The sequence below is a fragment of the Cydia strobilella genome, chromosome 4 (genome assembly GCF_947568885.1).
Source record: "Cydia strobilella chromosome 4, ilCydStro3.1, whole genome shotgun sequence".
Classification (NCBI taxonomy): domain Eukaryota; kingdom Metazoa; phylum Arthropoda; class Insecta; order Lepidoptera; family Tortricidae; genus Cydia; species Cydia strobilella.
Window position 1 is genome coordinate 17782676 of NC_086044.1, and position 12439 is coordinate 17795114.

General features: G+C 36.0%; 1 protein-coding gene across 2 annotated transcripts in view; it reads left to right on the plus strand.

Annotated features, from left to right (window-relative positions):
• The window catches only part of LOC134740749 (alpha-tocopherol transfer protein-like), a 39441-nt gene extending 28158 nt beyond the window's left edge, over positions 1-11283 (plus strand). For both annotated transcript variants that reach the window (XM_063673346.1, XM_063673347.1), the window contains exons 2-7: positions 359-538; positions 3413-3507; positions 3828-3981; positions 7746-7939; positions 8881-9142; positions 9992-11283. In XM_063673346.1, the coding sequence (XP_063529416.1) occupies positions 359-538; positions 3413-3507; positions 3828-3981; positions 7746-7939; positions 8881-9142; positions 9992-10023 (917 nt within the window). In that variant the 3' untranslated portion in view covers positions 10024-11283. The remainder of the gene's footprint in view (positions 1-358; positions 539-3412; positions 3508-3827; positions 3982-7745; positions 7940-8880; positions 9143-9991) is intronic.
• The last annotated feature ends 1156 nt before the right edge of the window (positions 11284-12439 follow it).

Below are 12439 nucleotides of genomic sequence, written 5' to 3' on the forward strand. Positions count from 1 at the left end.
TATGGTCACTGCTCTAATTGATTTGGCCAATGCCCGAAAGTCCAAATAAACAGGCCTTGAAGCATTGCATATTTCTTTTCTTCATTTTGTAATTATTCTCACAAAATCAAAACACAAACGCTATTCAAATGTGACTCGAACAATGACACGGAAATATAAAAAATTAATACAAACAAAACATTCAAAAAATACACTACTAAATAAATATTATATTACTGTTACCTTTTTCCGGGTCCGCGACTTCAATGAGACACATTCAAACAAATATAGTCTGTTCGGAAAGAGAAGAGTCGTGGAATATATTGGGCCCCATACATTCCACGATTTAGAAGTTAAATAAAGAGCATTTTTGTTCTAGTGTCCCAGCACATGTTGACGGACGTGGACAAGCTGCCGGCGGTGCAGCTCGGTGATTTCCTGCTGCAGATAGAGCTGGACGAACCGACCGACACCTTCCGGGAGATCGCGCGCAAAGAGCTGCGGGAGACGCCAGAAGTCACCGGACCCGCCATTGCCGAGCTCAAGAGACTGCTAGAAGGTAAGAGATAGGAAGGAGGAGCTAGACGACTTGTCCTATGGTAACATCAACTGTTGACGGACGTAGACAAGCTATAGACGGTGCAGCGTGGCGCATCCCTGCTGCAGACAGAGCTAGACGAACAGAGCGACACTTTCCGGGAGATCGCGCGCAAAGAGCTGCGGGAGACGCCAGAAGTCACCGGGCCCGCCATTGCCGAGCTCAAGAGACTGCTAGAAGGTAAGAGATAGGAAGGAGGAGCTAGACGACTTGTCCTATGGTAACATCAACTGTTGACGGACGTAGACAAGCTATAGACGGTGCAGCTTGGCGCATCCCTGCTGCAGACAGAGCTAGACGAACAGAGCGACACTTTCCGGAAGATCACGCGCAAGAGACGAGAAGAGAGTGTCTAATTATATTAGTCAGTATACTGACAGGTCGTAGATGAGTGTAATTTAGATTAAGGTACGATGGGACTGGCGTAATCTTAAGATTAAAAGTCCCTAAATAAATACATGAATCAAAAAAAAAGAGCTGAGGGAGACGAGACGCCACAAGACACCGGGCCCGCCATTGCCGAGCTCAGGAGACTATTCGAATTTAGAAGGTAAGATATAGGAAGGAGCTGTCTTCCTGCTGCAGGTCGACCTGGACTTACCAGGTGGTAGGGGCCCACTTGTAAGGTGCGGGATTTGTAAGAAACGCCAAAAATCACCTAGAACTTTAGAACACTATAGAAAGTAAGAGATAGACAAGTTTATGCGCCATATATACCATTGTTAATTTAACTAACGAAAAAAAAGTGCTCATTAATTGTTTAAAGCCCCTGACCCAGGAACAAACAATTATTTAAAAACCTCCGTCGAGTCATCCTATGCACGCATATTTACTCTTTTTTTGTGTTTATAGTAATTAGCAAATAATTCACAGAATATTCCTATTGACGTAAACTGACATTCTATTTATAGCTACTAAAATGTTGTGTCAGTTCAAATAATTTTTCCCTTCACTAGCTCGGAAAGCCGTCTTTTATCCTTTAAAACAAGCGGGGAAAAACGCATTTTATCCACTAGTGGGGAAAGTAAATTGACCTTGGATGGGGCGTGTTTAAGTAGCTTGACAGATAACAAAACGTAAAACGCTCATAATAATGGTTCGTTCGATATTAATTATCATTAAATAAATGGTTTGAGAATCTAATAAAAAATACCAGATTTAGCTTTATTTAATGTTTTGAAGTCATAAACCTTAAAATTCCATAATAAACGTTTGTTTTTTAATAATTATGTTAAATATAATTCTGAACGCACAAGTTAAGTCGATGCAATTTAAAAACGCATCATTGACATTTCATACGTCAGAAATGTAAACATTGTCAACAAAAATTTTACTTAAAAACTTCTCACGTAAAAGTACAGAATTTCCAGTTTTTTGTTATAATATCGTACAAAAATGAGTGATTCCAGTTGATGAAGATGATCTAACGCCTGTGGATGTTGCACTTTCCTCGCTATAGTGAGGGGAAAAGTTTTGTGTTACACACGGGTGCAAATGTATTTTACTTCTCGTGTGTTAAAACACTCGCTACGCTCAGGATTCTATTTTAGAACCACTCGCTTCGCTCGTGGTTCAACTATAGAATCCTTTCGCTTGCTCGTATTTCAATTCCACACTCCCGGGTAAAATACAACTTTGCACCCTAGTATAACAAATAACTATTTTATTAGCACAGTTACTATGGGCAATGGGCGAATAATTTTGTAGGCAGCTACTGCGTATGAATGAAAATAATATTATCTTTGGCGTCTAATCCACATTTTTGATTAATTGCCTAAGATGATAAATCTTTCTGATCCAGATAAAGCTTTACTTTTACTTTGTTTTCTACCTTTACCTTTAGATTATATGGGATTACAATAAATTTAATACATAAAGATAAATCACAACAACGTTTAGAGCATGTGCACTAACTGAACAAAAAAAATTGCAATCAGAGCAAAAAAAATAGTTCCGTTTCTACTCCTTTTTGCCAGGCTACAACAACTTGCATATTCACTGGAGCTTGTACAATATATTTGTGTGTAGTCAAGATTTTTGTCATTGTTCCTGCAACCAGCTGTGATACAGTGTTTACTTGCTTTAGACATATTTGTATGCAACACCAGATCTGGTGACGGCCGCGCGACGCGGAGCGACACACACCTGCTAATAGTAAGAATGTGTGAACTTGGCCTGACTGTCGACAGTCACAGGCCGAGAGTTCGTCACTGTGACGCAAGCGTTTGCACGCAACAATAGCCTTTTTAGTAAAATCCTTGAAAAAATATTATGCCAAATCTGACTAGTCACCAAATGCGTAGAATATTTATTTATTTCTTATTATTCGGAGATCCAACAGCTGTTAACATGTCTATAGGTTTTATAAATATGCTACAAAAAGCCAATTACAGGTTCTCACCATATTGTTTTGCATTATCAATATAACTTGAAACTCCGGTGCCGTAAGAATATTCTTACGGTAGATGCGCCTCCCTAAGGCGTGTAAACAAAAAGGAAGGAATGGAAGGATTCGCACGCTTCTGGTAAGCTTTGCTAGCTTAGTTGGTTAAGAGCATTTGGACAAAAGGTCGCAAGTTCGAGCTTTTCCGAAGCGGTGAATTTTGCCATTTTTCCCTTAATATAATAATGTATAGCATCGCTTGCAGACGTAGTCTGCATGATAAAAAGTAAGTTAAATATAAATAGCAATTTCTCTTATAAGTTGGTTATATACTTACTTCTTCTGTTGTTTTTTTTTAATGCGTTTTGTCGCGGTATTAGTAGATAGTTTACAAACGTGTTCTAATTCTAAAATTTGCCTAATTCCTAATTTTATAAAATGTATTGTTACAGCGGACAAAGACTTACACGTTCCACTGGAAAGTGATGCCTGGCTGGTCAGATTCTTGCGACCGTGCAAGTTCTACCCTGAAAGCGCATATGAGCTGGTAAAAATCCCATTTTTCAACTACATTACACAGACTAACTTCTTATTTATAAATAGTTGCAAACTGGTGTAATAACTAGCAACTTGTAACGGCATTCTCACTCTCTCTCACTTTACTAGTTTGATTGAGGAGGGTATTTATGGCGCGACGAGGAGTGTCGAGGTCGATTTATGCTAGCAACTTTTGACATCTATTATCATGTGTTTTTTCCATATGGCCAAGGTTTGTTAGTTACAAATATATTTCGGGCAAAAGACTTTTTGCAATTGCAAGTTTTTTGGCACTACATTTCTTTTTAAATAGCATTACTAACATTGCAGATCAAACGTTACTACCATTTCAAGTTGAAGCACGCGAAGCACTACGATGGTCTGATGCCCAGCAAAGAGCAGAACATCTTTTACCAGGACATCCTGACGGTGCTGCCCACACGCGACCAGCTGGGCCGGCGTATTCTTGTCGTCGAGTTGGGCAGTAAGTGACGTTAATACCTACCAGTTCTATTGCCGCCACTTGTCGCAGTCCAAGACATTTTGATCGTTCGCGTGCTAACTTGGCCCTCTGTGTCCTTGAATCCTGTGTGTTAGTTTGTGCAGTCAATAGCTTTAGCAGCACAAATTGGTCCTGCTTCTTATTCCCTTACAATTGCGCAATGGCTATGCACAACATCCAATATCGAACGTGTAAATTCCCCATTTCACTTGTATTTGCTAACATAGGTACAAAGTCAACTTCTGAGATAAACACGTTCTAAAGAAGTATCTTTTTTTTAATTTGGTTTTTATTGAGGCTTTGAAATGATAAATGATTTCAAATTCAAATTTGGACACTAGGTAAACATGTCAGCCTCATAAAGAAGTACCTTACAATGTACCTAAAGTAAATAATATCCAATAATCATAGAGTCGGTAGAGACGAATAATTATACCGCTATTATTTTTATTATTCGTACAGATTGTCTGCACCGTCATGGTCATAATGCTGTATAAGCTGTATTTATTTATTATTAGGTAGGGTCAGTAGTAATGCTTATTACAGTGGTGCTAATATATGTTTTCAGGCATGATGACAGATTCTGAAAAACTGTCCTATAATGTTAAGAAACATAAATTATTTACTATGAATAACATATTTCTGCATTTATTAAAAGTTTAGTAGGAATAAACTACATAATAGTTTTTAGATTTTAAATTCGCTCCAAAACGCTTGTAAGTGTCATGGCGTCCCTAGTGACGTCAAGGTCATATAACAAAACGTACGCTCTAGACGTTCCTTAGGAGATTATTAAGTAATTTGTTTATTTTAATAACAATACTTCCGTGAGACACAGACATATTAAATATATTAATAACGGGTCACTCACGGTAACGGGGATATATCTTATTTGTTTATTTCGTATCATTAAATATGAATACCAAAGTATATAAATGCTGTGCGTTTCATCAGAGTAATAACACATCAATAACAACTCCTAATAAGTTATTTGTGCATTTCCACACAATAAAACAACACGAAACAATTAGCTTAAACTTGCAACGCGAGACAACGGCCGTATTGCCTAAGCTCATTTTATTTTTGTGAAGATCATTTCGATGTGAATATTTAATTTATTTTTTAGTTTCTATACCTAACAGTATCTATCTTGTTTGAGGCGTACCTTTAATATAAAAGTTGCATGAGACTAGTTTTTTAACCGACTTCAAGATTTCAAAAGGAGGAGGTTATCAATTCGGTTGTTTTTTTTTTATGTTTGTTACTCAATAACTCCGTAATTTTTGGACCGACTGAAAATTCTTTTTTTGATTGTAAGTACATACATACAGATTGGTCCCGTTTTTGCCAAAACGCAGTTCTGATGATGGGATCCATGAGGAATCGAGGGAACTCCTCAAATGTTAAAGGCATACATATAGTGATTTTAGTGTTTTCATCAACAAATCAAGCACTTACATTGAAAAAAGTGACATTCGATGAAGTGGAACTGCTGATGACGATCAGAACGGAACTCTTCAATGACGAATAGTTCACGTTTGGCGATTTGTCCTCTTCTTTATGTTTGTTAAGCAAGTTAGGTTTTCAAGAAACATTTTTGTCAAGCTCGAGTTTTGATGATGGGATCCATGAGGAATCGAGGGAACTCCTCAAATGTGAAAGGCATACATATTGTGATTTTTGTATTTTCATCAACAAATCCAGCAATTAAAAAAGTGACATTTGATGAAGTGGAAATGATGATGATGATCAGAATGGAACTCTTTAATGACGCATAGTTTACGTTTGGCGATTTGTCCTCTTCTTTATGTTTCTTAAGCAACTTAAGTTTTTAAGATATATTTTTGTCAAGTTCGAGTTCTGATGATGAGACCCATGAGGAACCGAGGGAACTCCTCAAATGTAAAAGGCATACATATTGTGATTTTTGTATTTTCATCAACAAATCCAGTATTTACAATTAAAAAAGTGACATTTGATGAAGTGGAAATGCTGATGATGATCAATCTTCAATGACACATAGTTCACGTTTGGCGATTTGTTCTCTTCCTTATGGACCCAGACCCAATCTTGGACCCGGACTGTGACCCTTACAGAAACGAAATGCTATCAGAAAAGTAGGTTAGGTTAGAACTGCGACCCTTACAAAAACGAAATGCTACTAGAAAAGTGGGTGGTTTTACCTCCTTTTCTACATTATTAGGCAATATTATAATAATTAGGCAATTAGGCAAAATTAGGCAAAAGATGGATTAGGATAATTAGGCAAAATATGCTGTCTTTTTCATTTCATTGTCTGGAATCTAAGAGTACACCATCAACAATAAGTAAACTTTCAGCGGCATCCCCCATTGAAGTCGGTTTTTTTTTCTTAAAAATTATTGAGGTTTTGTTTCACATTGTACCAGTGTTGTCTTTAATAGGTAATGACAAATTCTAATATTCCTAATATTAACCTGCTATGGAATACACATAAAAATCGATTTAACAGGATTTGGGTTTAGTTAATTACTTAAATTAGTATGATTTTTATATAATTATAAATATTGTTTATTGTACTTACAACTTACAAGGAACTTTGACATTTCTAAATTCTGCTGAACAAAAGATTTCGTTTGATTGTCAAAACTCTCCAAGCATCATTACATCGATTCTAGGCAAATTAGCACTGTTTGCCTTAGTATATCCTTGTCCCATGACTCAAGTTTTTAGTTAATATTCGGTTTAAACTAAATTAAATCCGTGAATCGTAAATAAAATAGCAGGAGAACCAGTACTTTCAGTACTTTGGATATTTGTTTACATGAACGTGACGTCATTCGCTCTGATTGGTGTTCACTGAATCATGGCGGACTTGCGTATTTTGTAATTCAATTTTATTTTCACAAATATTTACTAATCTCGCCTAATATAAAAAAATAAATGCGTTTTTCATATTCTACGACTAGTTTCATTAAATAAATATAATATTAAAATATTATCACTCAATATCAATATCAAAGTCACTAAAGTGACTTTTAATTACTGTCATCATGCCTATACAGTTTCCATATTTTTGCTTGCAATAGTTTATTTATATTAGTCATCATTTTACCGACACGCTTTACCGGTGAAGTAAATTACTCATTTTATGTCGTCACCGTCAGACGTAACCCTTGTACATTTTTATATTAAACGTCACCTAGTTAATTTCCAAAGTAGCTACTTATCTCGGGTCTTTGACAAGTTACTTACATATGATTACTACTTAAACACATATGACTTGTGACATAATAACATGATACGTTGTCATACATTGACGTCATTTATAAACAATTGGTGACACGGCACAATAGCTAAATTAATATTTCAAGCTTTTGTCATGAATGAGACAAAAAGTTCATAATAAAAGTTATAACTGACGTTGCATAGACAACCACAGGTATTTTTGGTATATAACTGGTGTGGAGAATTTTTCGTTGTCTAAGCGTTATATTTTAGTCTATCTTTGATTTTAGTTTATAATAAAGTTATAAAAAACACCGAAAGTAGGTATGTACTCGTATTATTAAAATTTGTACAACAGGGTTATTTTATTAGGCACTAGTCACTGGAAATCTTCGGAATCCACTCTAAACTTACCAACTTCATGTAAACTTTATTATTTGCCCAAAGGAGTATCTTTAAAGACAAAAGTTTTAAAACATTTTCTGTTCAATAAAAAGCTGTCGATGATATTAATTAAACTAAATTTTTGTACATTTCAGAACGCTGGAAGCCAAGTAAATGCACACTGGACGAGGCTTTCAAAGGCTGTGTTCTGTTCCTCGAAGCGGCAATGATGGAGCCAGTGTCACAAATCTGCGGCGCGCAGGTCATCATGGATATGGAGGGGCTGTCCATGCAGCAGGTCTGGCAGTTCACACCGCAGTTTGCTAAGCGGCTGCTAGACTGGCTTCAGGTAAGATACCTAACTACCTTATCTTCTTCTTCCTCGCGTTATCCCGGCATTATGCCACGGCTCATGGGAGCCTGGGGTCCGCTTGACAACGAATCCTAAGAATTGACGTAGGCACTAGTTTTTACGAAAGCGACTGCCATCTGACCTTCCAACCCAGAGGGGAAACTAGGCCTTGTTAGGATTAGTCCGGTTATCTCACGATGTTTTCCTTCACCGAAAAGCGACTGGTAAATATCAAATGATATTTCGTACATAAGTTCCGAAAAACTAATTGGTAGGAGCCGGGCTTTAAACCCGCGACCTCCGAATTGAAAGTTGCACGCTCTTACCGCTAGGCCACCAGCGCTTCCTACCTAACTACCTTGTAACATCAAATATATTTATACTAGGCCTGAGACAGTCTCCATCCGGATTTTGTTGCAGTCGTGCAAAATTCGACCTAAATTACGTGAATGGCCCGATATAAATATAATTTAATCATATGACTGACTGGATTGTTATATTGTAAGGCACAGTACAGCCCGCTTTTTCCTCTTACAATACATATAATTACGTAATAATGTTGTGATAACACATACCTGAGTTGACCTCACCATATGATTTATAGGATTCCGGACAATTTTCCTTGTTCCTATGCTAGCGAACTATATAATAGGAATGAATGAATGAATGAAAATCTTGATTTTCAGGCAACTATTGGCCCATAGATAAATACCTTAAAACAAGTATTACATATTATTACAATTATAGCTGCGATGCTGGTGATGAAACGTTAGTTATCTTTGGCGTTTGGCTTTGTAGAATTGTTTGTTAACTTTGATCTTGAATTTATAAGATTATCCGTGTCACTAATTTGCCATTTTGAGTAACTAGCGTAGGATGCAATGCGAGAAAAAAATAAACTGTATAAATTCTTTAATATATATTTTTTACAATTTCAGGAAAGTATACCAGTGCGAATCAAAGGCGTGTTCATAGTGAACCAGCCGTACATCTTCAACATGGTGTACCAACTGTTCAAGCCGTTCCTCAAGGAGAAGCTTCGGTCGCGGCTATTGTTCGTAGGCAAGGACTGGGAGTTGCTACACAAATACGTGAGCCCCAAGTGCCTGCCGGAGGCGTACGGCGGCACACTCAGCACCCCCAAGATCACCGGCCCGCAGTGGCTGGAGCTGCTCTTGATGTGTGATAAGGAATTTAGTGGTAAGAAGTTTAGTTTGTAATGATCTACGATTATTGCCGTATTAGCAGACATCTAGAAGCTTACAAAAGTGTGAATCAAGCATACAAAAATGAAAAGTCTACGGGTTAATTAAACGGTATAATCGATTCCATAGGATGCTTTATTAAGAATTACACGAAGATCAATTATAAATAGACTCAATTTGACCGTACGTAGTCGATTTCAGCACACCTCGGCGACGAAAGTACACTGTAGGTAACACTTGCCATTTATTTGTAATCCTGAAAGAAATCGCAATAACCTTGTGGACGCTATTATAGTGTTTTTCAAACTCGATGGGTAGGGTGACATGTATCATCTCCATATAATTTATAACCTAAAAACGCCAAATTATGCAAAATTATATTGAAATGACACCTACAACAGTTTTGAATGATTCACGGTTAGTTTCACTAGATTTATATCTAGATATCTACCGGGATATGGCTCTGATTACCTTTTGTATTGTTTTCGAGCTCCCGATATTTCGACGCGGTTACATGCATCTTACAAAAGCTAATCACGGTCCATATTTCGTTCGATATAAGTAGTGAAATGACACGTGTCAGTGTACCCATCGAGTTTGAAAATTTCTTATATCCCGGTCGATCTATCTAAATTTTGTCCAGCGTGGAGATTAGTGTTGGAGACTTCATATAGGTACATATTTGAATTGTTTCGCGAATCACGGTGTTTTCCTTCACTGAAAATCTACTGGTGTATATCAAATCACATTTTGTATATGAGTTCCTAGAAACCCATTGATATGATATGAAAGCTGGGCTTCGAACCTCGATCCTTTATTTACCAAATTATTTTATTTGTTTCAGCTATCGCGTCGTACGGGTATGTGAATAAGTAATTGGTGTATGCCTGGCAGCGCGCACACGTGTAGTGATTATTGGTGAAAACTATAAAACCAATCAGACACTTATTCGGTTATAATGTAAGCTATGAAACGTTAGTATGGCCCCATTTCCTAGGCCATATTGTGTGATGATCAACGCGTTGTAAAAATAAAATTATATAGTAAATAAATATTGTAAATTAATCAAGACATCACAGATGTCCGTGAGTACGTAGGAGGGGTTGTTTGTTCCGAATTATATTTAATAGTTGAATGAAGTGCTTGAATAAGTACAAAAATAATTATCTAGAAGTTGCCTTAATTAGATACGATGCAGTAAATTTTATCCGCACTTAAATATTTGATTTATGTACGAAATTGCCGGGTTTTTGTAACATATTCCTATTTTCTTATCATCATTTTAGCTTTTGAATATAAATTTCGTCAACTACTTAAATATATTTGTTCATTCTTGATAGACTTTTAGAAAAAAATATTTTTAAGTAATAATTACGTGTGTATTTTCGTATTTAAAAATTTATTATAATTAATTACGTCACAATTAGTGATGTAAAATATATTTTAAATTAAATGGCAATTTCGTACATAAAGCCGTAATACTGTCTAGAACTAAGGATGAGGGCACCCCTCGGCCTGCCTTGCCGCTATGCATTCCTGAATTATGGTTCTCTTGACCATGTGCCAATAGGACTGACTAATTTCTAGATTTGTCTATTCCATTTCAATGTCTTATTGGTACTAAGTTTCAAACCATAATTGTCTAAGTTAACTACCTGTCTATTGTTATTCTAAGCCTACTATTTGTGATTTTTATATAAGTATTTTTTTATATCACGACATTCACAGAGGTAATGTTAGTGTTGATGTCTATTTAGAGTAGATTATGTGGTACCTAATGTCACTTTATTCTACTGTATATACAAAATGATATTATTATTGTGTTTTGGATCGTCGATATAGAACTGTGTATTTACTTTATCACTCAATTTAAACAAATAATAAAGCAACACTGTGATAAGTTAATATTTTATGAGCCGATTAAGACTTAAACGTTTAAATTGGTAACTTCATATAAATCCATGACAGAGTGTCTTCTGTAGTTGTTATTAGTAAAATATTATATATTTATGGAATGTACACATATTTTTAGAATATTTGGAATTCGAGTTCGGAAGTGAGACCAAATTTTTAATAGGGAGAAAAATTATTATTTTTTATTTAGTTATTTAAAGTAATAAAACAAAGGTGCATCCATTTTTATGTTTTATTATAAAATTATTGAAATTTAAATAAGTACTTTTATATTTAAAAAAAAATACTAAAACATAATCTTTCCAAATGATCACATTACATTGAGGTAACTTTTAAATTAGATAATATGATGAATAGGTATATAAGGACCTACACAACAGTGAAAATAATGTCAATCTGTCTGAATAGCAGCTTGTGTCGACTTTTTTTTGGCCTGCTTCTGCGTTTTCCTGGGAGCAAAACTTTAATACGCCGTGACACAGTCCATAATGCATTATTATAAGTAGTATGTAGTTAGTCCTTGTGGAATGTAGGTATAGTAAATGTCACACTGCTAAATGGCATTTTATCTATAAAAATACATTGGGGAGAAAGTAATATACCTATTAATAGTATTCATAATATTAATTACCGTAATCCTCCCTACAGTTTTGTCCTAATATCACTTGCCATTAAACCTAATAGGTATGTTTTTAACCATACCTAAGTACCTATTTTCTTGTACAGCTGAACTGGAAATACATCTTACTCTTGCTGGAAACTTGCACCCTAAGTATTAGGTACACCCACGTATTACAACATTTGACGACGACAGCATTTATACTTTTACCTACATTAAACGTGAGTTACGTGAGCGTCTGCCGTCGCATGACGTTGTGAAGTGCGAAGCGACGAATTCGCGTGCGGCGACGACGGTTTTCTCCGTATCTTCGTCCGAAGCTGCGATGCGCGACGAATCGCGTTTATCAAAGATAGATATAACTCCGTAATAGATGGATACAGTCTAAGGAAAAAACGTGCCTCGAAAATCAAGAAAATTTGATTCTCGATCAGATGGCGCCACTACCTTTGGCCTACTCTAGTAGAGATGGCGTTGACGGTTTCGTTTGTTATTTAACAATTTAAACGCATATTAGTGTAAGAACATGGGTCAAAATCATATAAAAAAAATTAATACAATAAATGCAAACAAATAATTCATTTATCCGTATATAAATACATTTTTTTATATTTTTAGTTTTAATCGTGTGTCGATAGGTGGCAGTGAACTTACTGTGGTTACAAAATTTACTATGACAGTACCGCTCTATCTTATTATATCCTCTTTGCGTTTATGAACAAAAATCCGTACCGTACTATGGAGCTCGGTACCCTGCGG